The sequence below is a fragment of the Carassius auratus genome, chromosome 24 (assembly GCF_003368295.1).
Source record: "Carassius auratus strain Wakin chromosome 24, ASM336829v1, whole genome shotgun sequence".
NCBI classification, from domain to species: domain Eukaryota; kingdom Metazoa; phylum Chordata; class Actinopteri; order Cypriniformes; family Cyprinidae; genus Carassius; species Carassius auratus.
In genome coordinates, this window is record NC_039266.1 from 22,631,804 (window position 1) to 22,659,554 (window position 27,751).

A 27,751-nucleotide genomic window follows, 5' to 3' on the forward strand; every position below is an offset into this window, starting at 1 on the left:
CCTGTTTCCTGAGAGAGAGCCGTGTCTGTTCACCCACACAGAACTGCGCGCCTGTGCTCAGGGTCAAAGGTCACGTTAAAAAGAGCCCAACACTTGAGAACAATGAGAACTTGATCCTGTGATTGTCATTACAACAAACATCACATACAGCAGCAGCAGAAAACAATTCTTCACTTGATCTTCTTCATCATGTCTGAAATGTGAATCCGCTGGTGGTTTGCTGATTTTCACACGGTGTGGAGAATTACATTAATTATCAAAATCATTTATTATCTAACCACAAACAAGCACAGTACCGAATCATCTTCATCTACTGATTCAAATACAATAAACCTCTGTCTGTCGGATGATCTGATTGTTTGTTTGCATCTTTATACATTTTTTTTATTAATATTTTGTATTTGATTTAATGACATTCACACTGTATATATGTACTTTTACAGAATGCTTGATTTGTACTAACTCATCATTTCATTCCTTCACCTACAGTCATGGCCAAAAGTATTGGCACCCTTGGTAAATATGATGAAGAAGGCTGTGAAAATGAATCTGCATTGTTAATCCTTTTGATATTTTATAAATATGTATATATATATATATATCACAAAAATCTAATCTTTCATTGGATAATAAGAATTTAAAATGGGGGGGAAACATCATGAAGTAAATGTTTTTCTGTAATACACATTGGCCACAATTAATGGCACTGGTTTTAATTAAGGGTTTTATTCAATGCTTTTTTAAACCTCCATTTGCCATATTAAAACAGCTCTGAGTTTTCTCCTGTAATGCCTGATGAGGTTAGAGAACACAGAGACAATTCCTTCATCCCGAATCGCTCCAGATCCTTCAGATTCCCAGCTTCTCCTCTTCAGTTCTCTCCTCTCTCTTTCTGTAGTGTCAGGTCAGAGGACTGGATGGCTGTAGCAGAAGCTTGTTTTTGTGCCCAGTGACCCATTTTTGTTGTTTTTGAGGTTTGTGTTTGAATTATTGTATGACTGGAAGATCTAAACATGGCCCATTATAAGGTTTCAAGAGTCAGTCACTTACTGGTTTTTTAACTGACAGTCACCACTGATGAGCTACTACTAAATATTGTAGAAACTTAATTTTCTGTAAAGCTGCTTTGCAGCGATTTGTATCGTGAAAAGCACTAAACAAATATACTTGATATTAATTAAATCTGGAATCTGAGGGTGCATTCAAATCTAAATATTGAGAAAATCATCTTTAAAGTTGTTCAAATGAAGTTCTTAGCAATGCATATTACTAATCAAACATTAAGTTCTGATATATTTACAGTAGGAGATTTACTAAATATCTTCATGAACATGATATTTACTTAATATCCTAATGATTTTTGTCATAAAAGAGAAATGTATAATTGTGACTCATACAGTGTATTGTTGTGTATTTCTACAAATATACATCTGAGACACTGATGACTGCTTCTGTGCTGCAGGACACTGGAGCTTACAATATTAATGCATTCTCTCATATTGCCACCAACCAAATGAAAAATATTATTGAGGAAATATTCATCACATCAGAAAAACATCCTGAGACTCAGTGTGGTGCTGACATCAGACACACACACACACACACACACACACATTCTCTCTCTCTCTCTCTCTCTCTCTCTCTCTCTCTCTCTCTCACACACACACACACACACACACTCTCTCTCTCTCTCTCTCACACACACTCTCTCTCTCTCTCTCTCACACACACACACACACTCTTTCTCTCTCTCTCTCTCACACACACGCACACACACACATTATAATACCGTCAGAGGTGGTCCGTGGCTCTGGTCTGGTCCTCGTGTGTTCAGGTGTGTTTGACTCTCTCTGTGTTGAATCTGGTTGGTTGATGTCATGTGGTTGTAGTAGTCGCTGCAGATGATGTTTCTCCGTCGCTGCTGATTGTGAAAGATCAGCGTGAGGAAATGAAGAGTAAGAGTTTCTCTGATGAAACTGGATTCTCAGATGACCTCTGATGAGTTTCTTAACTCTCGACCTCCGTCTGGGAACTTGCTGCTGTGGATCGCAGAGCTGAAGTAATGATAGTCTGCTCAAAGATTTCAGTTCAGTGTGACCTTTGACCTGTATCTCTCCAGCGTATCAGTGATTCCATCGAACACCGGCAGTGTTGAGTCCAGCGAAGATCATCACAGAGACTGAACACACATCAATCGTACTGATTATTATTATGACTTATATTGTAAGTCACACACACACACACAGTTTCAGTATTTCCAGTGTTATTTCCAATATTTGCCCTGTATTTATGACTAGTTTTACATTTCTCAATACTTCAGAATCAGTTTCTGAGAGCTCTTCAGACAGCGAGCACAGGATCCGTCTCTGTGTCCTAATTTCTTTTATTGATGACATCTGTCAAATTACACAAGTTCTTTTCTCACTTCGACACAAACACCACCAAAACTCAGTGTACTATACAAGCCCTGATGGTGGTGTTTTTGAGGTTGTTGTGTTATGAGTGATAAAGTGTGTTTGTTTGGTGAAAAACTTGTTTTGGAAGAATGACATGATCTGAGACAATAATGAAGTCTGAATCAGTTCTCATGTGAATCCATGATGACGCTCGCTCTCTTTATGTGTCAGTCTTTCCATGAAGGGAAATCAAGTCATTTTGCAGACGAGTGTTTCTGTCCCAGCGTTAATACAGATCCTCAGCACCGTCAAACTGTGCACACGACTGATCCTGTGAGAAGCATCTCTTCAGTGTCTGATGGATGTATTGATCTGAACCTCGCCGAGCGTCAGTGTTTCTGGAGCTGTTTTATCGAGTGTCTGAACTTTTAAGAGGCACATGAAGGACTCAGACATTGATTCCAGAGTTTTTGTGTGAGTGAAATAAACACAGCAGCCATAAATATGACCTTCACACGGCCGAGGCTCAGAGAGGTTTCAGAAACACACAAAAACATTTCTCAGAGAGCCACAAACACAGCCAATCAGCCGTCCTGAGCGAATCATATTCCTGCGGGAGGGTAGTTTCATCATCGCAGCGAGAACACTGCCAAAATAATGCATCTCTAATACATCAGTGTTTCTCTGAGAACAACTGCAGAGACTGAAGAGAAACATGTTCATTTGCTGACGAGGGTTTGCAGGAGTTTGACTTTAGAAGTCATTAAATCAGCATTGGACTGATGCAAACACACACTGTCTCTCTCTCTCTCTCTCACACACACACACACACACACACACACACAAACTGTCTCTCTCTCTCTCACGTGGGATTGAATTGAATATGAACTGTTTTACATTTTGCTGCACTGCCTTTTGTGACAACATGCCCTGCTGTACATTAGGTTTTTGTTTTGTTTTTTCTCGAGCCTTTAAGAAATTGCTAGTAAATTTCACAAATAGCAAAAGGAAATAGCAAGTAACCCACTGAATTAAATGTGAAATTTCAAAGCAGAGCTGAAATAATATTCTCTTGTAAAATATAGTCCAATAATAAGTCAAATATATGACAGGAAATAATATTTTCCTTTCCAAGATGCAATTATTAAACTGCAGCCAGTGGGATGTAGGTTGCCATGGAATGAGAGAACAGATTTATTCCTCCATCTGTCCATCCATCCGTTACCACTGGCTGTTTCCTGTTCCTGTTGATTCAGGAGGAACGCATACAAAAGAGATGCACATGCTGCGATAAACAATTTCCACATTATATAATCAGCTTCAGCTGTCTGTTTAAATATTTCTGTCCTGGCATCATTTAATATTGTTGGGAACGTTTGGAACATCTTCATCCCAATCAATACATGCAATTACAGGAAGTGACATCACTGTGTTTCCTGTTAGCTTCTCCTGAAGAGGAATGTCAATCGATTAACCAAATTAATTACATTCTGATTAATAAATCAAATTCAATCACAACTAATCAGCATTCGTTGAGAAAACTCCAGACAAACATTATTAATTTAATGAATTTAACAGAGAGTGAGCCGCTCGATAACGATCAGATGGACAGACACTGGAGCAGGGTCAGAGGTCATCAGCATCAGTGTCTTTACCCTTCACACACACACACACACACACACACTCTCTCTCTCTCTAGCCTACATTCACACACAGATCTTTCCTGACATGTACAACTGGAGGATGAGGGAGAGGTGTAACGAAGATGCTTTAATATCCGAAATGAAGATCCTTTAATGTTCCCTACAAAACAAACATCCTCAGGGTCATTCATTCCTGCTGTGCTGCAGATCCACATCCCCACCATCATCCTCCTTCTCATCATCATCATCAACCTCATCCTCCCCATCCTCCTCATCCTCATCATCATCATCATCCTCCTTTTCATCATCATCATCATCCTCATCCTCCTCCTGATCATCATCATCCTCATCCTAATCCTAATCCTAATCCTCATCATCATCATCTTCATCCTCATCCTCATCATCATCATCCTAATCCTCATCCTGATCATCATCATCCTCATCCTAATCCTAATCCTAATCCTCATCATCATCATCTTCATCCTCATCATCATCATCCTAATCCTCATCCTGATCATCCTCATCCTCATCCTAATCCTAATCCTAATCCTCATCATCATCATCATCATCATCATCATCCTCATCATCTTCAACCTCATCATCCTCATCATCATCCTCATTCTCATTACCCTCATCCTCATCATAATCCTCATCCTCATCATCCTCAACATCCTCATCATCCTCATCCTCATCCTCATCATCATAATCCTCATCCTCATCATCCTCAACATCCTCATCCTCATCAGCCTCATCCTAATCCTCATCATCATCATCATCCTCATCCTCATCCTCATCATCCTAATTATCATCATACTCATCATCCTCAACCTCATCCTCCTCATCCTCATCCTCATCATCATAATCCTCATCCTCATCATCCTCAACATCCTCATCCTCATCAGCCTCATCCTAATCCTCATCATCATCCTCATCCTCATCCTCATCCTCATCATCATCATATTCATCATCCTCAACCTCATCATTTTCATCATCCTCATCATCCTCGTCCTCATCCTCAACCTCGTCATCCTCATCCTCATCCTAATCATCCTCATCCTTCTCACCCTCATCCTCATCATCATCCTCATCCTCATCATCATCCTCACATGTGACTGATATCAGAATCGGGTCTGTAATGATGTCAACTGTTAGTGTCTTTCGGCACAGAGTGTGAATTTCAGATCATTTCTCTACTTTGGTGAATGTTTCACACTCTCCGTCTGAAAATCTGATGATTCATTCAGACATATTACAGATGTGTCCAGCAGAAGCTCTCTTGGACTCTTACTGTGCTGCATTTTGTCCAAACATGTAAAATCAAAGCTGCAGTTACAGACCAGATTCTGCAGCAGTACATGTGTATACTGTGAACCCCAAGGCTGTTTCTCCACTGCAGTTTAATGACTAAATAAATAAATAAAACAAGCTCTTTTGGGACGCTCTCTTCTGCTGAGAATGTCTTTGATTCTCCTCAGAGACAGAAGCATTTGAGATCTGAGATCATGGAAATACTCCCTTACACAATCGTTTGAACAGCAGGAAACATCCAAACACAGCAGATAGATTTATATGAAACGTAAAACAAATATTTCAAAATAAGAGTCGTATAAGAGTTTTTTCAAACCAACAGAACTGGTTGTCATGACATGTTGATCACCGCTGAACGATTATTTTAGTTCACGTATGAGTATTGTCATCATCATCATCAATCATTTAATGTGAGCTGAAAATAAAAGGTTTTTGTTAAGCTGAGGATATTGTTTTGATTAATTGTCCAGCATTAATTTCAGATGAGCATCAGGAGCTTGTGTTGGAGATTATAACAGAGAAGATCGATCACTTACAGTCAACAACAGGAAACTCGTTACTCACACTCGTTAACCCTCGTCTTAATGTATTTGTCCTCGTTTCTACAGATGGCTCTGTCCACTTCCAGACTTCAGCACAGCAGATACTGATAAACAAAAATAAAAAAATACTGTTCTGTTCTTTCTACTTCAGTATTTTACATTTAATGTAATGCATTACTTTCAGTTTTTTTGTAATTATTTGTAACATTTGGGAGTGATTTCTGTGTGAAAATCATTTCTATACCTTTTTTTGTGTGTAGATGAATCTGATATATATTTATGTATGCTTATATATTTCTGTTCTGAATTAAAAGGAATAAGCCAAAGGTAGGTTTAATAATATAGGTGCTGGTCATATAATTAGAATATCATCAAAAAGTTGAATTATTTCACTAATGTGAATGTCAAAAAGTTAAACTTGTATATTATATTCATTCATTACACACAGACTGATATATTTCAAATGTTTACTTTTTTAATTTTGTTGATTATATCTGACAACTAAGGAAAATCCCAAATTCAGTATCTCAGAAAATTAAAATATTACTTAAGACCAATACAAAGAAAGGATTTTTAGAAATCTTGGCCAAGTGAAAAGTATGAACATGTAAAGTATGAGCATGTACAGCACTCAATACTTAGTTGTGTCTCTTTTGTCTGAATGACTGCAGCAATGCGGCGAGGCATGGAGTCGATCAGTCTGTGGCACTGCTCAGGTGTTATGAGAGACCAGGTTACTCTGATAGTGGCCTTCAGCTCTTCTGCACTCTTGGGTCTGGCATATCACATCTTCCTCTTTACAATACCCCACAGATTCTCTCTGGGGTTAAGGTCAGGGACACCATGGTCCTTAAACCAGGTACTGGTAGCTTTGGCACTGTGTCAGGTGCCAAGTCCTGTTGGAAAATGAAATCTTCATCTCCATAAAGTTGGTCAGCAGCAGGAAGCATGAAGTGCTCTAAACTTCCTGGTATACGGCTGTGTTGACCTCTGACCTCAGAAAACACAGTGGACCAACACCAGCTGAAACCCATGTCTTGCATACGTCTGTGTGTAGTGGTTCTTGAAGCACTGACTCCAGCTGCAGTCCACTCTTTGTGAATCTCCCCCACATTTTTGAATGGGTTTTGTTTCACAATCCTCTCCAGGGTGCGGTTATTTCTATTGCTTGTACACTCTTTTCTACCACATCTTTTCCTTCCCTTCTCCTCTCTATTAATGTGCTTGGACACAGAGCTCTGTGAACAGCCAGCCTCTTTTGCAATTACCTTTTGTGTCTTGCCCTCCTTGTGTGAACTAGACTGAGACACCATTTAAAGGCTTTGCAGGTGTTTTGAGTTAATTAGCTGATTAGAGTTTGGCACCAGGTGTCTTCAATATTGAACCTTTTCACAATATTTTAATTTTCTGAGATACTGAATTTGGGATTTTCCTTAGTTGTCAGTTATAATCATCAAAGTTAAATGAAATAAACATTTGAAATATATCAGTCTGTGTGTAATAAATGAATATAATATACAAGTTTCACTTTTTGAATGTAATTAGTGAAACAAATCAACTTTTTGATGATATTCTAATTATATGACCAGGACCTGTACATTTAATTATAAATATTTAATTATTTATAGTATTCTGAAAATGTTACTATATACACGTTAAAATTTTTTCCCTAACTTTGCCTCTTTTTATCAAAACTTTACACACAAATCCAAGAATTGCACATAAAATGCTAAATGCCTCACATCGCTTGCAAAAAAAGATTTTTTAAAGATTTTTTGTGTAAGCAGTTGAAAAAACTTTAAACATTTTTTAAAGTAATTTGATTAAATCTAGAATGTTAAATGTAAATGCTTGAATTTCGGCGCTGGTCTCGCAGTCGATTGAACACTTGTGTCGCTCTGCAGTAAACACGAGACATATTAAATACAGGAATATGACTTCTGTGTGGATGTGTCTCTGGAGAATCAGTTCCAGCTGGAGTTAACAAACATTTAGTGTATGTAGTAAATCTTACTGTCACGTTATGACTGATGTTGTTGATATAAAGAAAAATGTTTTTGGATCACTGTGATGGTTTCTGATCTTCTCATGGTCCAGCTCGTTATGATCTTTCATTAGAAGCAATCAGACTCGCTGACGGTCATTCCCAGCAGATCTGAGAGAGTCTCTGATCACATCACAACACAGTCTCTTCTGAGTCGAGGATGTCTGATTCTGAAGCTCCTGCACCAGTGAAAGGCTCGGGTTCCTGTCAGCGTCGTTCTGTCTGATTTATAACTCTGAGCAGATCCATTAGAAGTTCAGTCCAGTTTCTTCTGTCCTGGGAAAGTTCAAAGACTGAACACACACACAGATAAGCTCAATGTTCCCATGAGCCTCTGCTACGAACGTGAGGTCAGCATGCTCCAAGTTTATCTGGTCTGCAGTGTGTGTGTATAAGAGAGAGAAAGAGAGAGAGAGTGTGTGTGTGTGTGAGTGAGTGAGAGAGAGAGAGAGAGAGAGAGTGTTTGTGTGTGAGAGAGAGAGAGAGAAAGAGTGTGTTTGTGTGTGTGTGAGAGAGAGTGAGAGTGTGTGTTTGTGTGTGTGTGTGTGTGTGTGTGTGTGTGTGAGAGAGAGAGAGAGACAGAGTGTGTTTGTGTGTGAGTGAGTGAGAGAGAGAGAGAGAGAGAGAGAGAGAGAGTGTTTGTGTGTGTGTGTGTGTGAGAGAGAGAGAGAGAGAGAGAGAGAGAGAGAGAGAGAGAGAGAGAGTGTGTGTGTTTGTGTGTGTGTGAGAGAGTGAGAGAGAGAGAGAGAGAGAGAGAGTGTGTGTGTGTGTGTGTGTGTGTGTGTGTGTGTTTTGTTCATCTGACTCACTCCTCTGTCTGTCTACACAGGTGTGCAGTGATGTTAGGGTTAACAGACTGTAGCTCTCTCTAAGTCAGTGTCAGAAACTCTATTTAACTCTTTCTCCAGCTGAAATCTCAGTGAATGTGGGTCTTCTGTCCAGACGGGCATCAGACGCATCATTTCCGGTAACACTGACACAATAGAGACTAATATTAGCAGAACTCGGTTTATTCAGGAGCTGAGATGCAGAGAAACTGCTGCATTTATTCAGACAGACACAGCGTCTGGATGGAAATGTGCTGCTGAATGGATGTTTTAATTACGAAGATTACAGAAGAATCACAGCTGTTCAGCATCGAGCGAACGAATCACATGATCCAAAAGTGCTGCATAAATCTAAAGAAAATGTGTTAGATATCATTAGAATCAACAGTGAAGCATGAATCGTGAGCTGCGGCGAATGAATCAATCCTGAACAGAATAAATCAGATCATTTATTATCTCACAGATAAACAGAAGCCTTCAGCTGAAACAGTTTCTGAGTGTGGGATATGAACATATGATTCATGATTTCAGCAGGAAAGAAGCCCGGGCTGATTCTGTGCTCCAGATCATCATCACGTCCGCAGCGGGACGATGGAAGAAACGCATGTGACGGGAATCTGTGAGTCCAGCTAAAATTAGCTCCGTTGTGCTTCTGCGTGAACTTGCACTTAGTAGTGTGGGCTTTCTAAAGTAAACAGGAAGTGAGCGCTGGAGGCGTAAAGAAACTCTCAGTCCACGTCCAATAATACACTCCGAACAGAAAACCAGCTCGCAGCCAAACACACAGACGTACAGCGATACACAGTCAGTACACCAGGCCTCCATCAAACACTGCAGTTTAAGATTGATGTAGTTCAATTAAAAACTTAAAACAATGCAACAGATCAGATTTCTGTAACAGTGTTCATTTAAATACTTCATATACACAATAATCAGCTTTATATATTTATCATTAATAAATAAAGTTTGTTTCAGTTCATGAATTGCTCGATTCACAGGCAGTCACGTCTTCATACTTTTAAAATAAATTTATTTATTCTCACAATGAACAGATTTAACAAATTTAAATAAAATCAAGTAGATGTAAATCTGACCTGTTTCATTGATGAATGACTGACAAATATGCATTACTTTAAGTTTATTAGTTTATGTTAGAACTGTGAAATCCAGATCGATGAATCTTTTGTGTGTCGTTCAAACAACAAAATCATAAATGTGGTCCTTCTCTGAAGAAATGCTGACGAGACCGATGAAGACGAAGCCTTCAGACACACACAGGTTTGGGGAACATGGCAGCGCTTCCTGTAGCTCTTTTGGTGAAATCATAACCAGCTCATTTCCTCTCATTCATGGGAAAGGCTTTTATTTCCTTCCTGCGGCCGAGCGGCTCTGGCTCTGCTGGAGAACACGAGGCCAGACGTTTGAGAGCAACTATTGTCTTGTGTTTGTATCTCAAAGTCACACACAATACTCGGCTTTCCTTCTCATATAAATAATACCGTCATCCTAAAACAAGCCTCGTCGGATTCTCATTGGAAAACATTCACGTCCCGCTTCAGTCTGAATCAATCATAACAGTGGTTTGTGTTTGGCAGGAACATGTTGATCATTTCAGGACTTTCCTGCAAGTCAGAGAGAAAAACACAAGCCCAAATCTCTGGATGAATGAGCGGGCGATGCGTGTCAGACTGAGCGATGAGAGACCACAAACACGGCAGTGTGTGTTTGACAAATGCTCTAAATCTACCTTATTTAATTAAAACATTAAATAATAGCTGCACAGTACACGACTCATCTAGTCCTTCCCGAGATCCTGACAGATCTTCACTCTCTATTAGCACTGAATTACAGTTTTCTTTTTTCATTTTAAATGTTGTGTGTGCAATTCTTGGCTTTGTGTGTAAAGTTTTGGAAATGTGTGTAAGCAGCTGTAAAAAACAGTAATTGCTCATCAGTGAGCGCTGCGAGACGAGCGGAGACTTCTGCAGGAGTCCAGCAGACGCTTCAGTGAGATCAGGAGAGATGCTTCTGTGCGTCGGAGCGGTCCTGATGCTGTTCTAGGCCAGGAGATCACTCCTCTTACTGCACCACACCACCAGCACCACCATGGCCAGCGTGAGGAAGACGGGCACGAGGATGAGGAGGGTGAGCGTGTCGTCCGGCGGGTCGATGAACACCTGCTCCAGGCTGCAGTTGGAGAAGAAGTGTTTGTGGATGCTGATGATGAAGCGCTCCACCGCTGGGTTCGGCCAGAAGCATCCGATGCGCTCGGCGTTGGTCTCCGTGCAGGAGGAGAAGACGTGATACTCTCTGAGGAGAGAAGAAGAAACCTTCCTTATTATTGATTCAAGACCCTGGACAACACAACCAGTCATAAGGGTCAGTTTTATTAAAGTCCATTGATGTGTGGTTTGTTCGGAGAAGACAATATTTGTCTGAGATACAACTATTTGTAAATCTGGAATCTGAGGGAGCAAAAAAATCTAAATATTGAGAAAATCATCTTTAAAGTTGTTCAGATGAAGTTCTTAGCAATGCATATTACTAATCTAACATTAAGTTCTGATATATTTACAGTAGGAGATTTACTAAATATCTTCATGAACATGATCTTTACGTAATATCCTAATGATTTTTGGCATAAAAGGGAAATGTATAATTGTGACTCATACAGTGTATTGTTGTGTATTTCTACAAATATCCGTCTGTGACACTGATGACTGCTTCTGTGCTGCAGAGACACAGATGATGGAGAAATTCAGGTCATTTCCTTTCACGGCAATCAGTGGATCACTCATTTCCTTCAGGACGTCAGCCAGAGAAACGGCTCATATTCAGCGTTTAATGACTCTTTTCAAACAAATCTTTCCGATTAGCCGGAGTTCTGCCCGTAACACAAGCTTTATGACGCTAATAAAGTTCCTTCCTCTTCATCTTCACTGAGACACAGATGAACATTTACATCATAATGCATCACAAGATATTAATACTGGCACAAAGAACACGAAGCCTGATTCTGAGGATCATGAAGATGCTTTGCACTGTGATATTTTCAAGACTATCTTTGAGACACTACAGGAGAAACCACTGTGTTTTCATGCACTGCTAAACCGTTGGTGTGTCTTGCTCCATAACATGTTCCAATCCATATCTTTAGTTTTTTCTCTTTAGTTTTATTCCTCTCCATAATCTTAAGCTTTGTTCATATTTCATTCACACTGATTTTTACATTTACTCCTAAAAACGTGGTGGAAATGTGTTTGTTTTCTGTCTGTTGACGGTATTTTCTGATTTATGGAGCGATAAAAAAAGAAATCCAAAACCCCCTCTGGAAAAACCTTGAACTCTAATATGACAACAATATCAAGGAAGTGTGCAGATTCAATACAATACCATTTCAGAAACACTGTAACATGGTTTTAAACACTCACATGTGGTGTTTCACTTTCTTATTAAACCAGATTCATTTCTATAGCACTCTACTCCATACAGATTGTTTCAAGACAGCTTCACAGTAGTAAACGTTTTGAGAATTAAATTATTAATGTCATGAAAAAAAATCACATTCTCATCATTTTAATATAGCCACAAAAACCGCTCTATACAGACACAATGATTGTTTTATTAAAAGTAGAATGTGACTTTCAAAATGAAATTATAAATAAATGTGTGTGTGTGTATGTGTTTGTGTGTGTGTGTGTGTGCATGTATGTGTGAGTGTGTGTGTGTGTATGTGTTTGTGTGTGTGTGTCTGTGTGTGCATGTATGTGTGAGTGTGTGTGTGTGTGTATGTGCGTGTGTGTGTGTGTGTGTGTGTGTGTGAGATGTCAGATCCCATTAGCGCGGTTGGTCATGTGATCGTATCAGCATTAGTAATGTGCTCATCAGGGACCGCAGCCCTCACTATGTGTCTTCAGCGAAAACACACTTGCTGTCCCATCTGCTGATGTTATCATGGAGAAAAACCTCCACAAGACCAGATAAACACTGATCTGCTGAGCTGAAGACAGCGAGACATAGCGAGACGCATCTGAGCAGGTCAATCTCCAGCGAAAGACTGGACTTCAGTGACTGAATAAATGAAGTTAAAGAGGTCCATGAAGGTTTCCTGTGATTGGTATGCAAATGAGCAGCTGTGTGTGAGCTGTGATTGGTCGCTGCTGATGCCTTCAGGCTCTTTCCTCCAGAGTCTGGGAAAACAGTCCAGTTCAAGATCTCAGTGATTGGGTTCATGCTGTGACCCGTCTAATCGTCCGTCTTAATAAAGCGTCCAGCAGGGAACCTAATGGTGTGCAAGGAAGTCATGGGTCACTGATGTTCACCAGTGTCCAGTTTTAAACCCTCGTTTCTGATTATTAGTAATGTTTTGATGGTGTTTGAGTCACTCCTCACTAAAACTAGATCTCATGCTGATCGTAGAGCGCTGCAGACACGACTGATTCCTCACATCTGTGTGTTGATGTTACTACTCTTCAGAAACAAAACAAAACATTTAGTGTATGACACGTTTTCTGGTATGCTATGTTTAAATATGCCAATTAGGCATCCTCTAATTAAATATGCACTAACTTGCACACTTTTCCAGAACATACATCTAATTATTGGATAAAGTCAAGTTCATAATTTGTGTTTGATGTTGTTGTCATATTAGGGTTATAGGTTTTTCCAGAAGGTAAGTCTTTTGTCACTCCATAAATCAGAAAATACTGTCAACAAACAGAAAACAAACACTTTTTCACCCTTTTTTAGAAGTGAAATGTTGTATAAATCAGTGTGAATGAAACACGAACAAACAATCAGAATATACACAGAAAAAAATATTATTTAGTATATTTGTCTTTTTTCTAGTATAAATGTCTAAACATTCTTTAATCAAGATACATTTACTTGAAAATTAACATCACTTAAGATATTAACTCTTTATTAAGTAAAGTTTATTTGTATAGAGCTTTTTTACGATACAAACCATTACAAAGCAACTTTAGTGAAAATTAAGTTTCTACAATATTTAGTAGTAGCTTATAATTGGTGAATGTCAGTTTATGTGAATGTGACAGGAATTTTCAGAAAAAATTAATACAAGACGTATTCAACTAGACGATGAACATTATTAACGTCAATTAAAATGTGATTGCATGGAAAGTAGCAATATTAAGACTTGGTTTTTTTTTATATCCAAATTTTGTAAGCACAAATATCTGCCAATGGGGCATTAAAAACAATCTTAATTCAAAGGCTAAATGAGATTATTTTTCTTGCCCGATTGGCAGATATTTCTGCTTGTTTTAAACAAACTTACATAATAAAACAAAATCACTTTACTTATAAAGTAATTCATCTTGATTCAAGAATTTTTGCAGTGTAGAGAGGAATAAAACTGTAAAGAGAAAAAACTCTATAATGATATGGATTGTAATTGAAATCTATAGACAAAAAACAGTGCAGTAAAATAAACACTTAAATGTGTAGTTGAATGTTTTCTTTGCATTACTATGAAAGAAAAGACATGATATGTGAGCAGTGCATGAAAACACACTGGTTTTGCCTTATTCTGAATAAATACTGTCCATTTTAAAGACGTGATCAGGACATGTGAAGGGTCACTGTCATCTCAAGAGTGAATCTCATCAGAGCCGCTGGCTTCTGTTCCAGATAAACATGTAAACAGTGCTTCTGGTTTTTCAACATCTGACCGGCTGACAAGTGTCAAACACTCCTCGAGTCTCTGGAAGGAGCTCAAGATCATGTCAGAGTGAACTGTGAGGTCCTGGAACGTCTTCTGCAGATCACAGATTCATCAATCACAGCGGAGCGTTTACAAACCAATGCAGCAGATCATTGAGTCTGTCAGAACCACTTTAACTACTCAACTAGTTACCCGTCCGAGTCCTCACAGCACAAATACAGCAGAACACACTTTGTTTCAGAGTCTAACACTCACCAGTGTTGCATCATTCATCATATTTGAGTGGATGATGATCCAGATATATTGATCTTCAAATCTGCCTTGACGGGAAGTGTCTCATTACACTCAATTACTTCAATCAGAAATGCTGAACTGTATTGATCTGAAAAATGGCTCTATTGTCATCTGTAGCACTGCTTACAGCTAAAATTGGATTTGTTTCATAATTTATGAATTCTGCAACATCAACAATGTATTTTTTCTGTTTATTACTGTGAAGCTGTTTTGAATCGATCTGAATTGAATAATGCACTGTATAAATAAATGTGACTTGACTTATGAAATGAAAAAGAAAATCACAAACACACATACTTTCTCACACACAGGCTCGTTAATGTTTAATTAAGCTGGACTCATTGAGATGATTGACTCTTGTATTTGCATAGATTGGAGAGTAAAGTGCTGTAGAGGATGATGAGGAGGATGGGGATTCACCTGATGAAGTGCGTGAGGTTGCATCTGTCGTCTGGATGGATGTGACTCATGTCGCTTCTGAATCGTTCTCCACATCTCTCCATCTCCAGCAGCAGGACGGTCTGATTGCACTGCAGGAGCCGCGGCTGCTGGGTGAACGACAGATCAACGCCATCTGCATCTGAAGAGACAGAGCATCAGTCTACATGCTGAGAGACACAACTGAGACATGACAGATACATGACAGATACATGACAGAGAAACGACTGAGACACGACTGAGACATGACAGAGAAACGACTGAGACACGACTGAGACACGACTGAGACATGACTGAGACATGACTGAGACACAAACTGTGACACAGACTGAGACACGACAGATACATGACGGAGACACGACTGAGACACGACTGAGACACGACTGAGACACGACTGAGACATGACAGAGAAACGACAGAGAAACGACTGAGACACGACTGAGACACGACTGAGAAACGACTGAGACACGACTGAGACACGACTGAGACATGACTGAGACATGACAGAGACATGACTGAGACACAAACTGTGACACAGACTGAGACACAACTGAGACACGACAGATACACGACGGAGACACAACTGAGACACGACTGAGACATGACTGAGACACAAACTGAGACACAACTGAGACATGACTGAGAAACGACTGAGACATGACTGAGACATGACTGAGACACAAACTGAGACATGACTGAGACACGACTGAGACATGATGGAGACACGACTGAGATACGACTGAGACATGACTGAGACATGATGAAGACACGACTGAGACACGACTGAGACATGACTGAGACATGACAGAGACATGACTGAGACACAAACTGTGACACAGACTGAGACACAACTGAGACACGACAGATACACGACGGAGACACAACTGAGACACGACTGAGACATGACTGAGACACAAACTGAGACACAACTGAGACATGACTGAGAAACGACTGAGACATGACTGAGACATGACTGAGACACAAACTGAGACATGACTGAGACATGACAGATACATGACTGAGAAACGACTGAGACATGATGGAGACACGACTGAGATACGACTGAGACATGACTGAGACATGATGAAGACACGACTGAGACATGACTGTGGCCTAGTGGTTAGAGATTTTGAGATTTTGTGGATTCGAGTCTCGGGTTGGCAATACCACGACTGAGATGCCCTTGACCAAGGCACTGAACTCCCATCTGCTCCCCGGACGCCCACTGCTCCAGGTGTGTTTTCTTGGTGTGTATGTGTTCACTGCTCCAGGTGTGTTCACGGTGTGTGTGTGTGTGTGTTCACCGCTGTGTGTGTGCACTTTGGATGGTTTAAATTCAGAGAACGAATTCTGAGTATGGGTCACCATACTTGGCTGTATGTCACATGTAACAACTTCTTGCATCAAAGATTTAATATGGATGTGAATGTTTGTACTTTTTGTAATTCTGACTTTGAAACCGCAGAACATCTCTTCTTCTCTTGTAGTGTAACCCAGACCTTCTGGGATGCTTTCCAGTACTGGATCATGTACGATACACAAAATATCCCAATTTTAACATATGAATACGTTAAATTTGGTCTTCAAATAGAGAACAGAACAACTGAGTTTGGAATGAATAATCTTAATAATTTTAATGGCAAAATATTTCATACACAAATGTCGATTTCTTAAAACATCCCCTGTCTTTAATGCCTTTCTAAATGATATAATTTTGTATAAACAATCCCTGAAATGTTGCAAAACAAAAAAAGCCCTAATTTTCATTCCTTAGTGTATACTGCTGAGCCTCTTGGTCTCTTTTCCCTTTTATTTTATTTTATTTTATTTTTTTGGAAAATGCATCAACGTTGTACAATACAATGTGCCTTGTTGTATGTTTGATATATGAATCTTTAATAAAAAAAAAAAAAAAAAAAAAAAAAACTTGGCTGTATGTCACGTCACTTTCACTTTCGTTATGCTGATGATACTCAGGTCTATATTTTTTCGCGGCCCGGGCTAAACATACCAATTTGAAAAACTGGAATGCATGACTGCATGACAGAGACACGACTGAGACACAACTGAGACACGACTGAGACACGACTGTGGCCTAGTGGTTAGAGATTTTGACTGATTTTGACTGATTTTGACGGTCACACGACTGAGACACGACTGTGGCCTAGTGGTTAGAGATTTTGACTCCTAACTCCTAACCTCTGCATTGACACACTATATTCCTGTTTGATACTGTAAAGCTGCTTTGACACAATCTACATTGTTAAAAGCGCTAAATAAATAAAAAGGTGACTTGATTTTACTTGGCTTGAATTGACATGACAGAGATTGACAGAAACACGACTTGATACTCATTTGAAACATGATTTCGACACACGACTAAAACACGATTGAGACATGATAGAGACATAATTGAGACATGATAGAGACATAATTAAGATATGACAGTGACACAACTGAGACTCAACTGAGACACAACTGAGAGATGATTAAGACATGAGAGTCACTCACCTGATAAACTTCTCGTCATCAGCATGTTCACTGCTAAAACAAAAAAGTTTCATGATTAGGACCCATATATAACTAGATTCAAAGCTGGTTCATTTCATAGTCATATCTCTTTTTTTTAGGGAAGAAAAACACTATTATGAACTACACTCACTTAAAGGATTATTAGGAACACCATACTAATACTGTGTTTGACCCCCTTTCACCATCAGAACTGTCTTAATTCTACGTAGCATTGATTCAACAAGGTGCTGAAAGCATTCTTGATGCAGATTTGCACATCCAGGGCACGAAGCTCCCGTTCCACCACATCCCAAAGATGCTCTATTGGGTTGAGATCTGGTGACTGTGGGGCTATTTTAGTACAGTGAACTCATTGTCATGTTCAAGAAACCAATTTGAAATGATTCGAGCTTTGTGAAATGGTGCATTATCCTGCTGGAAGTAGCCATCAGAGGATGGGAACATGGTGGTCATAAAGGGATGGACATGGTCAGAAACAATGCTCAGGTAGGCCGTGGCATTTAAACGATGCCCAATTGACACTAAGGGGCCTAAAGTGTGCCAAGAAAACATCCTCCACACCATTACACCACCACCAGCAGCCTGCACAGTGGAAACAAGGCATGATGGATCCATGTTCTCGTTCTGTTTACGCCAAATTCTGACCCTACCATCTGAATGTCTCAACAGAAATCATCAGAGCCTCATCAGACCAGGCAACATTTTTCCATTCTTCAACTGTCCAATTTTGGTGAGCTTGTGCAAACTGTAGCCTCTTCTTTCTATTTGTAGTGGAGAAGAGTGGTACCCGGTGGGGTCTTCTGCTGTTGTAGCCCATCCGTCTCAAGGTTGTGCATGTTGTGGCTTCACAAATGCTTTGCTGCATACCTCGGTTGTAACGAGTGGTTATTTCAGTCAAAGTTGCTCTTCTATCAGCTTGAATCAGTCGACCCATTCTCCTCTGACCTCGAGGATCAACAAGGCATTTTCGCCCACAGGTACCAACAACCATGCCATGCTCACAATTGCTTAAAGGGGGGGTGAAATGCTCATTTTCACTCAATCTCCTGTTAATCTTGAGTACCTATAGAGTAGTACTGCATCCTTCATATCCCAAAAAAGTCTTTATTTTTATTATATTCATAAGAGAAAGATAGTCTGTACCGTTTTATCCCGGAAAAACACGAGCGGCTGGAGGCGTGATGTGTGGGGCCCTACCCATTTGGGCCCCACATGTCATTGCTGGCTGGGTTGCCCTGGCAACCAAAAACACACTTCTCTGATCCGTGAAGTCTGTTGTGCTCTCAGTGCTCTGCTATACGGGAGCGCGCTCTTCCGGCAGAAGTGCCTCAGGACCCATATAAGGAAATTCCGCTCCATCTAACGTCACACAGAGCCATACTCGAAAAAAACTTTCAGAAATACTCCTTCAAACGTACAACTTAATTTTTGAAACTTTGTCCATGTTTAGCACGGGAATCCAACTCTTTAACAGTGTAAAAAACTCAGTATGCATGAAATAGCATTTCACCCCCCCTTTAAATCACCTTTCTTTCCCATTCTGACATTCAGTTTGGAGTTCAGGAGATTGTCTTGACCAGGACCACACACCTAAATACATTGAAGCAACTGCAATAATTGGTTGATTAGATAATTGCATTAATGAGAAATTGAACAGGTGTTCCTAATAATCCTTTAGGTGAATGTATATTTCAATTCAATTTATTTCATTGTTATTGAACTGAATCATTTCAAAATTGAACTAGCGTCTTCTGCAGAGCTGCTTATAGCTGAAATTGATTTTTTTTTTTTATAAATGAAGATGCAATCTGTATCGACTCAACTTAAGACTTAACTCAAGAAAAAAATAAAGGTGAGTTGACTTAAAAAAAATTTACAACCATGGTTGTATTTTAAACCCACATCCAACTCACCAAGCACATTTATATATTATATTATACAGTGAGATCACACAACAAGACTTGTTTAGTTAACGAGTTTGACCCAGAATCATCATGCGAGATGAGCAGCACTTTTGTTCTGGTGAAAAGCGTGTCAGTGTTATTCCAGCATCTAAAGCAGCCTGCAGCAGCATGTGAATGGATCTGGTGTTCAGCAGGCCGTCAGTCCGTCCCTGAGGAGACGCATGAATATTAATCACAGCAGACACACATGGGGACGCGAATGCTAACGGCACACGCTAACGGCGCATGCTAGCTCAGATCCCTCATGCACATCAACTCAAACTGTGTTCAGAGATGTTAATACAGGCCCCAATACACCACTTCATTTCTGAGAGCTCTGAAAGATAATCTTGCATTTATATTATAGACAATAAAGCAATAAAGATTTAACATATACAGTGACAACCACACATTTAAAGTCTGATGAAAGTATGTAAATCTTTATTACATTTGCACCTGTGTTCGGTTCAAACATCATGTAAGTTCTTCTTGTAATACAGCACATGAGTCTAATGGTTTGCGTAAATATTTCAGACATCAGATCAACAAGATGCAATGTGTCACCAGTCCAGGCCTTGAAAACACTTGACTGTTATTGTGCTAAATTTAGCGGCTTCCTGCATCCGAGCACAGACGCGAGCACAGTGATAATGTTCAAAGTCTTCAAGGAGCGGCTGAGTTTCCCTGGAGAAGCTCTGAGATGCTGTCCATCATCAGAGCAGTGCATTCTGGGATCAGGACTGGGTTAAATGGTCCAGACACTAAAACACTCTCTTGTTAATTCAGGATTCATTCAGAATCGACACACAATGTTCTCTAGCAAAAGATGTAAATGACACTAAATATCAAACGCCAAATCCACGAGGACCTGGACATCATCAATTACACATATATTTCAGTGCTGTCAAAATAAGCAATACATTTTTCCAGTTTAACAGCGTTTACAGTTTTAATGCACTTTAGTGTTTGAAAGTTTTATTCAGCATCTGTAAATTGTTTTTTTTTAAAGTTTAATAAATGTTAAAATGAATAGCTCTCAGTTATACTGTAATGTTATAATACATCTGAGATACATCAGTAGTGTTAGTATCAGTGATACTGGTCTTCAGTCATAATAAAAATATAATGTTTGTTATGTTGTTTCTGCATTAATTTGATGAATGACTGCAATATAAAAGTATTTTTAAAAACTTTAATGTTAGTTGGGATTAATCATAATTAATTTCAGAAAAACAAATCTGCACTCAGATCACGACAGTTTATTATTAACTGTTTGCATCTATTTGATCATATTTTCAAAATGCATTTATTCAAAATAATAATATTTAGTTCAAAGGTTCAATAAACTGTTCCACTTCAGAGAGTTATTTCATATGTCAGGGTTAATGTGAACACATTTGATGCTCGTGTTGAGATTGTAAACGACCTGCTGCTGTGTCTCTGTCGCCTGAAATAAACATCGGCCTTCATCAGCAATCAAAAAAACTCTAGTTAAACGAGCTCTTCACAAACGAGCTTCATGTTCAAGAGTTTATGGAATCCTTAATATCTCTGCTTCTCCATTCACTTTTGTAATTATAATGTTTGTTTGCACCATATTGATATTTAAAATGAATGCGCTGACGAGGTTATAATGTGCGTTCTCATAGCAATGGCTCCGTCCACTCGGAGCAGAAACACAGCCAGAGCTATTAAACTCAAGCAGGTAATTATTTGATGATAAAAACAGCATTAGTGTGTGTGTGTGTGTGTGTGCGCGTGTGTGTGTGTGTGTGTGTGTGTGTGTGTGTGTGTCTGTGTGTGTGAGTGTGTGTGATGTGGGTGTATCACAGCAGTGTATGCTCTTTCTGAGTTACTGTCACACACACTAACGAGACAAGCTCACTAATGACAGCGGCTGATGGTGCAGCTGGATCACAGCAGCCTCAATTCAATCTGGATTTAAAGGTGTTTCTGCGCCTCTCAATGGAACTGCGTCCAATTTGACTTCGCAATTTTCTTTCAGTCACTTCAGGTTAGTGTTGAAGAGCTGGGGCTGAATCCACGAGCAGCACTGGCTTTCACATCCGAGTCAAAGAATATACAGCATTTCAACTGCTCACAGTTATACTAAACATACTAAAAAAGTGATTTTTAAAAGTTGTAAATAAAACAAAGTTTATTTCACTTTGCCTGCTTTAAATTTCAGTGTGCTACTTGCCATTTCTTTGTATTTCTTTGTGAAGAGTTCTATCAGTGAAAGCTGCTCCTGTGCTGTATTAGTAAATGTGTTTGTCGATCCCCGCAGACACAATGACAGGAAGAACACCGGCGCTCGTGTGGAAGAGCGTACAACACAACAAGGTCAAAAGGTCAAAGCTCAGATGAAAAGGTCAGAGAGGGATATGTGCATTCAGAGAGCATGATGGGAAATATCACCGACAGACCCAGAACTGAGGAACAGGAGACTGATCATGAGGTGTCTGATACCGACCGAATAAATCCTTCAATTTTAGTCAGCACTAGAATTTTCTAGTGATTTTTGTATATTTTTTTGGAATGAAAAGGAATTCTAATTGTAAAGACTGGTTTCGGTTTTACACACAGAATTTTTAGGGTTAGCATACCTATTAAGATCATGTTAAAACCATCATTTTACAAGAGATGAGAGATTTTTCATTTTGTGTGCAGTTCTTGGATTTGTGTGTAATGTTTTAGAAAAAAGAGGCAACGTTTTTAAAATATGTGAAAGCAGCAGAAAAAACGAAGTTATCATTCATGCTAGATAATAATTCAGTTATTTTATATCTTTCATGCTGCTAGCTACACACTTCAGTCAGTGATTACATGTTTCACTGAACCTGAAAATGCAATGATTCACAAAGAGATAAACAGAAATGGACAAAACTAAAAATCTGATGTCATAACAGATCTATCTCGGAGTGTAAATGCAAACGAACAGACCTGCCACTTTATTTCACATCTTTCTTAGTTTTTCATTTTATTACCATTTTTCTCTTTTAAAGCAAACGCTAAATACTAATGCTTCACTGCAATTTTAATGCATCATTTACTCAGCTATTAATAATAATAATGATCAATTATAACCCATGTCAATGTTAATACTTCTTATATTCTAATAGGTATTTAAAATATATATTTAACATCGTTTTTGTACGGTATCAAACATGTGATATTTTACCTATAGTGGTAATGACCAATATTTAGAATTTAGAACTTTTTTCTTTTTAATTATAATCCAAATTTTTGTCATTTTTGTTGTTTTTTGTTGTAATCTAGTTTTAGTCATTTAGTCCATCAAGACAAACTGAATGAAAATTAGAAATATTGCCCTGGCAAACAGATGAAGGAAAATATGTTTAAGTTTTATTATCTATTTTATTTCAGGGACAGTTAGTTGTATCTGAAGTTATGTGAGTTTGTGTGTGGAGGAGCGTCAGACACACAGAAGTCACATCAGATTCATCAGAACATGAACAAACCAGCACTTCTGTCAATCAGCATCATATCCACTCGCTCCGGCCAAAACACACACACACACACCGGTGCTCATGACCCTGAGACACACAGCTCAAATCAGTGTGATCATTCACTATAATGTCTTAAACTAACTACATGCTGTGGAAGCAGATCATCTCATTACAGTCTTCTGTGAGTCAGTCTTTCACTCAGACTGACAGAGAATCAATGACCAGAGTCTTAATGTCTGTTCATAACTATAACCATACGGTCTGACAATCTCTAGATTCCACATCACAACCATGAGTGAGTGTGTGTGTGTGTATGTGTGTGAGTGAGTGAGTGAGTGTGTGTGTGTGTGTGTGTGTGTGGGTCACCTCTGCTTTCTCAACACTGGCAGCAACACATGCGTGTGTTTGCTAAACCATCAGTACAACTCCACATTTGTCACAACACATGACTGAAACTCATCACAGATACGGAATCAGACGGAGAATCAAGATCAGGTCAGATGAAATAACGCTCTCTCTCTCTCACACACACACACACACACACACACAGCTCTTCATCATCTTCATCATCACCTATGTCTCTGAGACTCTCCTGTCCAATCAGGACTTCTTCTGTGTGTGTGATTCAATAACATTAGCAGTTTTGCAGCAGGAGGACTGAGCACTGAGGGCTTCTAGGTAAAAGCTTCTTCAGCTTGACATGGCTTTGGCTGTCCAGCGAGAACATGTCAGTGTTTATGAGTGTATATGGGTGTATCTAAGAGTGTGAGAATATGTTTGAGTATACGAGTGTTTCTGAGAGTATGTGAGTGTATCTGAGACTGAGAGTATCTAAGATTACATGAGAGTATATGAGTGTATCTGAGAGTATGTGAACATGTTTGAGTGTTTCTGAGCGTGTATGAGAGTATCTGAGAGTACTTGAGAGTATGTGAACATGTTTGAGTGTTTCTGAGCGTGTATGAGAGTATCTGAGAGTACTTGAGAGTATGTGAGGTATCTGAGCTTGTATGAGAGTATCTGAGAGTACTTGAGAGTATGTGAGTGTATCTGAGCATGTATGAGAGAATCTGTGAGTACATGAGAGTATGTGAGTGTATCTAAGCGTGTATGAGAGTATCTGAGAGTACATGAGAGTATGTGAGTGTATCTGAGCATGTATGAGAGTATCTGAGAGTACATAAGAGAATGTAATTGTATCTGAGCTTGTATGAGAGTATCTTAGAGTATTTGAGAGTATGTGAGTGTATCTGAGTGTGTATGAGAGTATCTGAGAGTACTTGAGAGTATGTAAGGGTATCTGAGCATGTATGAGAGTATTTTAGAGTACATGAGAGAATGTGTGTGTATCTGATCGTGTATGAGAGTATCTGAGAGTACTTGAGAGTATGTAAGGGTATCTGAGCATGTATGAGAGTATCTTAGAGTACATGAGAGAATGTGAGTATATCCGAGCGTGCATGAGAGTATCTGAAAGTAGATGACAGTATGTGAGTGTATCCGAGCGTGTATGAGAGCATCTGAGAGTACTTGAGATTATGTGAGTGTATCTGAGCATGTATGAGAGTATCTGAGAGTACATGAAAGTATTTGAGTGTATCTGAGCGTATATGAGAGTATCTGACAGTACCTAAGAGATTGTGAGTGTATCTGAGCGTGTATGAGAGTACTTGAGAGTATGTGAGGGTATCCGAGCATGTATGAGAGTATCTGAGAGTACATGAGAGTACATGAGAGTATGTGAGTGTATCTGAGCATGTATGAGAGTAACTGAGAGTACATGAGAGTATGTGAGTGTATCTGAGCATGTATGAGAGTATCTGAGAGTATGTGAGTGTATCTGAGCATGTATGAGAGTATCTGAGAATCCTTGAGAGTATGTGAGTGTATCTGAGCATGTATGAGAGTAACTGAGAGTATCTGAGAGTATGTGAGTGTATCTGAGCATGTATGAGAGTATCTGAGAATACTTGAGAGTATGTGAGTGTATCTGAGCATGTATGAGAGTAACTGAGAGTACATGAGAGTATGTGAGTGTATCTGAGCATGTATGAGAGTATCTGAGAGTATGTGAGTGTATCTGAGCATGTATGAGAGTAACTGAGAGTACATGAGAGTATGTGAGCTCTACAGGAGATGTTCACAATGCTGTCGTGGTGTAACCCTCCTTCAAATGAGCTGAAGATCATACATTAATCATGACATGCAGCTAAATGAATGAAACATTCAGTCTTTAAATGTGTTTGATTTTCATTTTGTTTATTTGGAAAGCATTTATTTGCCATTTTTATGATTTATTTGATTATCACACTGATTTAGTGAATCATGAGCTGCAGTTTCACTGGTAAAACTCATTATAAACCTTTGATGCATAAATTATTAAACCACAAAGAAAAATGTTATGCTTCTTTTTACTCTAAAAATAATAATTTAACTAATTATACTTATAAGTTTAATGTAGTTTTAAATGCTTAAAGTTTAATAGATAGATTGTGTGTTGCTATGTGGTTGCTATGATACTCAGCTTGGTTATTTTGGATGGTTGCTAGAGTGTTGCTATGATAGATAGATAGATAGATAGATAGATAGATAGATAGATAGATAGATAGATAGATAGATAGAAAGAAAGAAATGCTTAGGTGCCAGCTTGTTGCTAGGGTGCTGTTATGCGTTTGCTAGGGTGTTCAGTGTGGTTGCTAGGGTAGTAGTAATACTGATAGTAGTAGTAATTATAATCATAATAATAGATAATAATTTTTTATGATGAAACATCACAGTGAATATTGAATTCAATTTTAAAGTACTGGACATCAGAGTCAGAAGGAACTACTGTACATTCTCACTGTACAGTGCTGATTCAGAATCAGTTCAGATCAGATCTGTGTGTGAATCTGCTGAATCACACACACACACACGCACGCACGCACGCACACACACACACACACACTCACACTCTTTCTCAAACACAAACACACATTAATTTATCGTTAATTATGACGACTCGCACTCGTACAAAATCACAGAAGCGTTTGAAATACACTCACCGAAGATCAGGGAAAGTTTGAAGAGAGTGAGAAGATTGGTATCCATGATGAAGAAGCGCGTTTGAATCAATCAACTCAGATCTCTGAACACATTCATCATTCATTTCATATCCAATCAAACACATCGATCCGGTTCATCCGACACGAGCAGCGGCTGATGCATTGACATCCTCTTCATCATCATCATGATCATCATCATCACGAGTCCATCAGCGGAGCGCGAGAGGAGCGATGCGGACCTCAGAGTCTCTGTGCTGCGCTCTCTCTCTCTCTCTCTCTCTCTCTCTCTCTCTCTCCTCCTACTTCATGATCGCGTGTGTGTGGGCTGTTTTTGGGACTGGGACACACGCACAGCTTAATAAAAACATCTTAAAGATGAAATAACATAATTAATACTCTTACTGTAATATGTTTAATATAAACAATGAAAATTAGGTTGTAGCCATCACTGAAGCAATACATCTGAATATTTACTACATGAATAATTATCAACCACGTCCACAGTAAATAAAATATTCTGATATAAGATTAATAAAATAATATACTGTCGTTTGTATAAAGACAATGTGTATTCTATCTAATTAATAATAATAATAACTTATTAATATTTGTTAAAATATGAATAAATGTAAGCAAGTCAGGTGTTTTATTAATCAGCATTGAGGCTTTGCTCAGAGCGCCACCGCGCGGCGACATGAAGCACAGCGGAACTCTAAACCCGAGCCGTTTGTTTCCCGGCGGAAGCTGTTTCTGCTGCACCGCTGGCGCGAAAACACATATGAATATCAATAAACCCCGGAGAAGCTTTGCAGAAGATGTGACTAATAACACATCTACTGAAGCGAAATGAAGTTTCGAGCCAAAATTCTCGATGTCGGATGTTTGAATCACTTCACACGCGGGTTTAAATGTATTGATTTCTCTCTGTTATAATAAAGATAATATTACTCCCGTCAGGCTAGAAGCAAGGTTTACAGAAATAATTGTATTCCTACTCTGAAATGTCTTTTCTGAATAAGGCCAACCTGTCAGGATATGTATTAATTTTGTGTATTATATTAATATACAATAATAATATTATTGTTAGGGTTAGTTACATGTGAGCCTTTTACCTGAGACACGTTTTTATCTCTGGTTGATAGGTAATAAAGTTTCTTTAACTGAATTTTAATAGACATATACAGCAGTGTCAGTTTATCTGCTGATATTCTGTGCTTTGTGTTTAATGAGCTTAAACTTTTTAAATCTGACATATGGTTTTTGATTTTAATCAAACTTTAATCATATCGAGCGTCTTTTCTGCTTAGTGTTGGTCTGATGTGATTCAATTCAAGTTTATTTGTATAGTGCTTTTGACGATACAGACCATTCCAAAGCAACTTCACGGAAAATTTAGTTTCTTCTACAATATTTAGTAGTAGCTTATAAGTGGTGACTGTCAGTTTATGTGAATATGACAGGATTTTTGAGAATAATTAATACGTAGTCAGCCCAAGGAAGAACATTATTAACAGCAATTATTAGCATTTGTAGCAATAATTGTTAGTTCTGTTGTTGATTCAGGGTCAGCATCATCTGAGGTCC

At 38.9% G+C, this 27,751-nt stretch overlaps 1 protein-coding gene and 1 pseudogene across 2 annotated transcripts; one reads left to right on the top strand and one right to left on the bottom strand.

The window, feature by feature from the left end:
- LOC113042671 (receptor-type tyrosine-protein phosphatase mu-like) overlaps positions 1 to 27,751 on the top strand; it is a 673,064-nt pseudogene that overhangs the window by 130,075 nt on the left and 515,238 nt on the right.
- Positions 9,193 to 26,444, bottom strand: LOC113042693 (receptor activity-modifying protein 3-like). 2 transcript variants are annotated; one of them, XM_026201721.1, is made up of 4 exons: positions 26,168 to 26,444; positions 17,690 to 17,719; positions 15,161 to 15,320; positions 9,193 to 11,070 (listed from the first exon to the last, which is right to left on the bottom strand). In XM_026201721.1, exons 1-4 carry the CDS (start codon positions 26,211 to 26,213, stop codon positions 10,818 to 10,820), a joined length of 489 nt encoding a protein of 162 aa, XP_026057506.1. In that variant the 5' UTR covers positions 26,214 to 26,444; the 3' UTR covers positions 9,193 to 10,817. The 2 variants fall into 2 exon arrangements, with proteins under 2 accessions (XP_026057506.1, XP_026057505.1); XM_026201720.1 differs by having other exon boundaries at positions 17,690 to 17,722; positions 26,168 to 26,443.

What these genes read in the sequence shown, in the direction of transcription:
- LOC113042693 (XM_026201720.1), bottom strand. Translation starts at nt 26,213, where the DNA reads ATGGATACCAATCTTCTCACTCTCTTCAAACTTTCCCTGATCTTCG. An exon ending in CAAACTTTCCCTGATCTTCG is followed by an intron (nt 17,723 to 26,167) that starts GTGAGTGTATTT and finishes TTTTTGTTTTAG; the next exon opens with CAGTGAACATGCTGATGACG. An exon ending in AACCTCACGCACTTCATCAG is followed by an intron (nt 11,071 to 15,160) that starts GTGAATCCCCAT and finishes TTCTCTCCTCAG; the next exon opens with AGAGTATCACGTCTTCTCCT.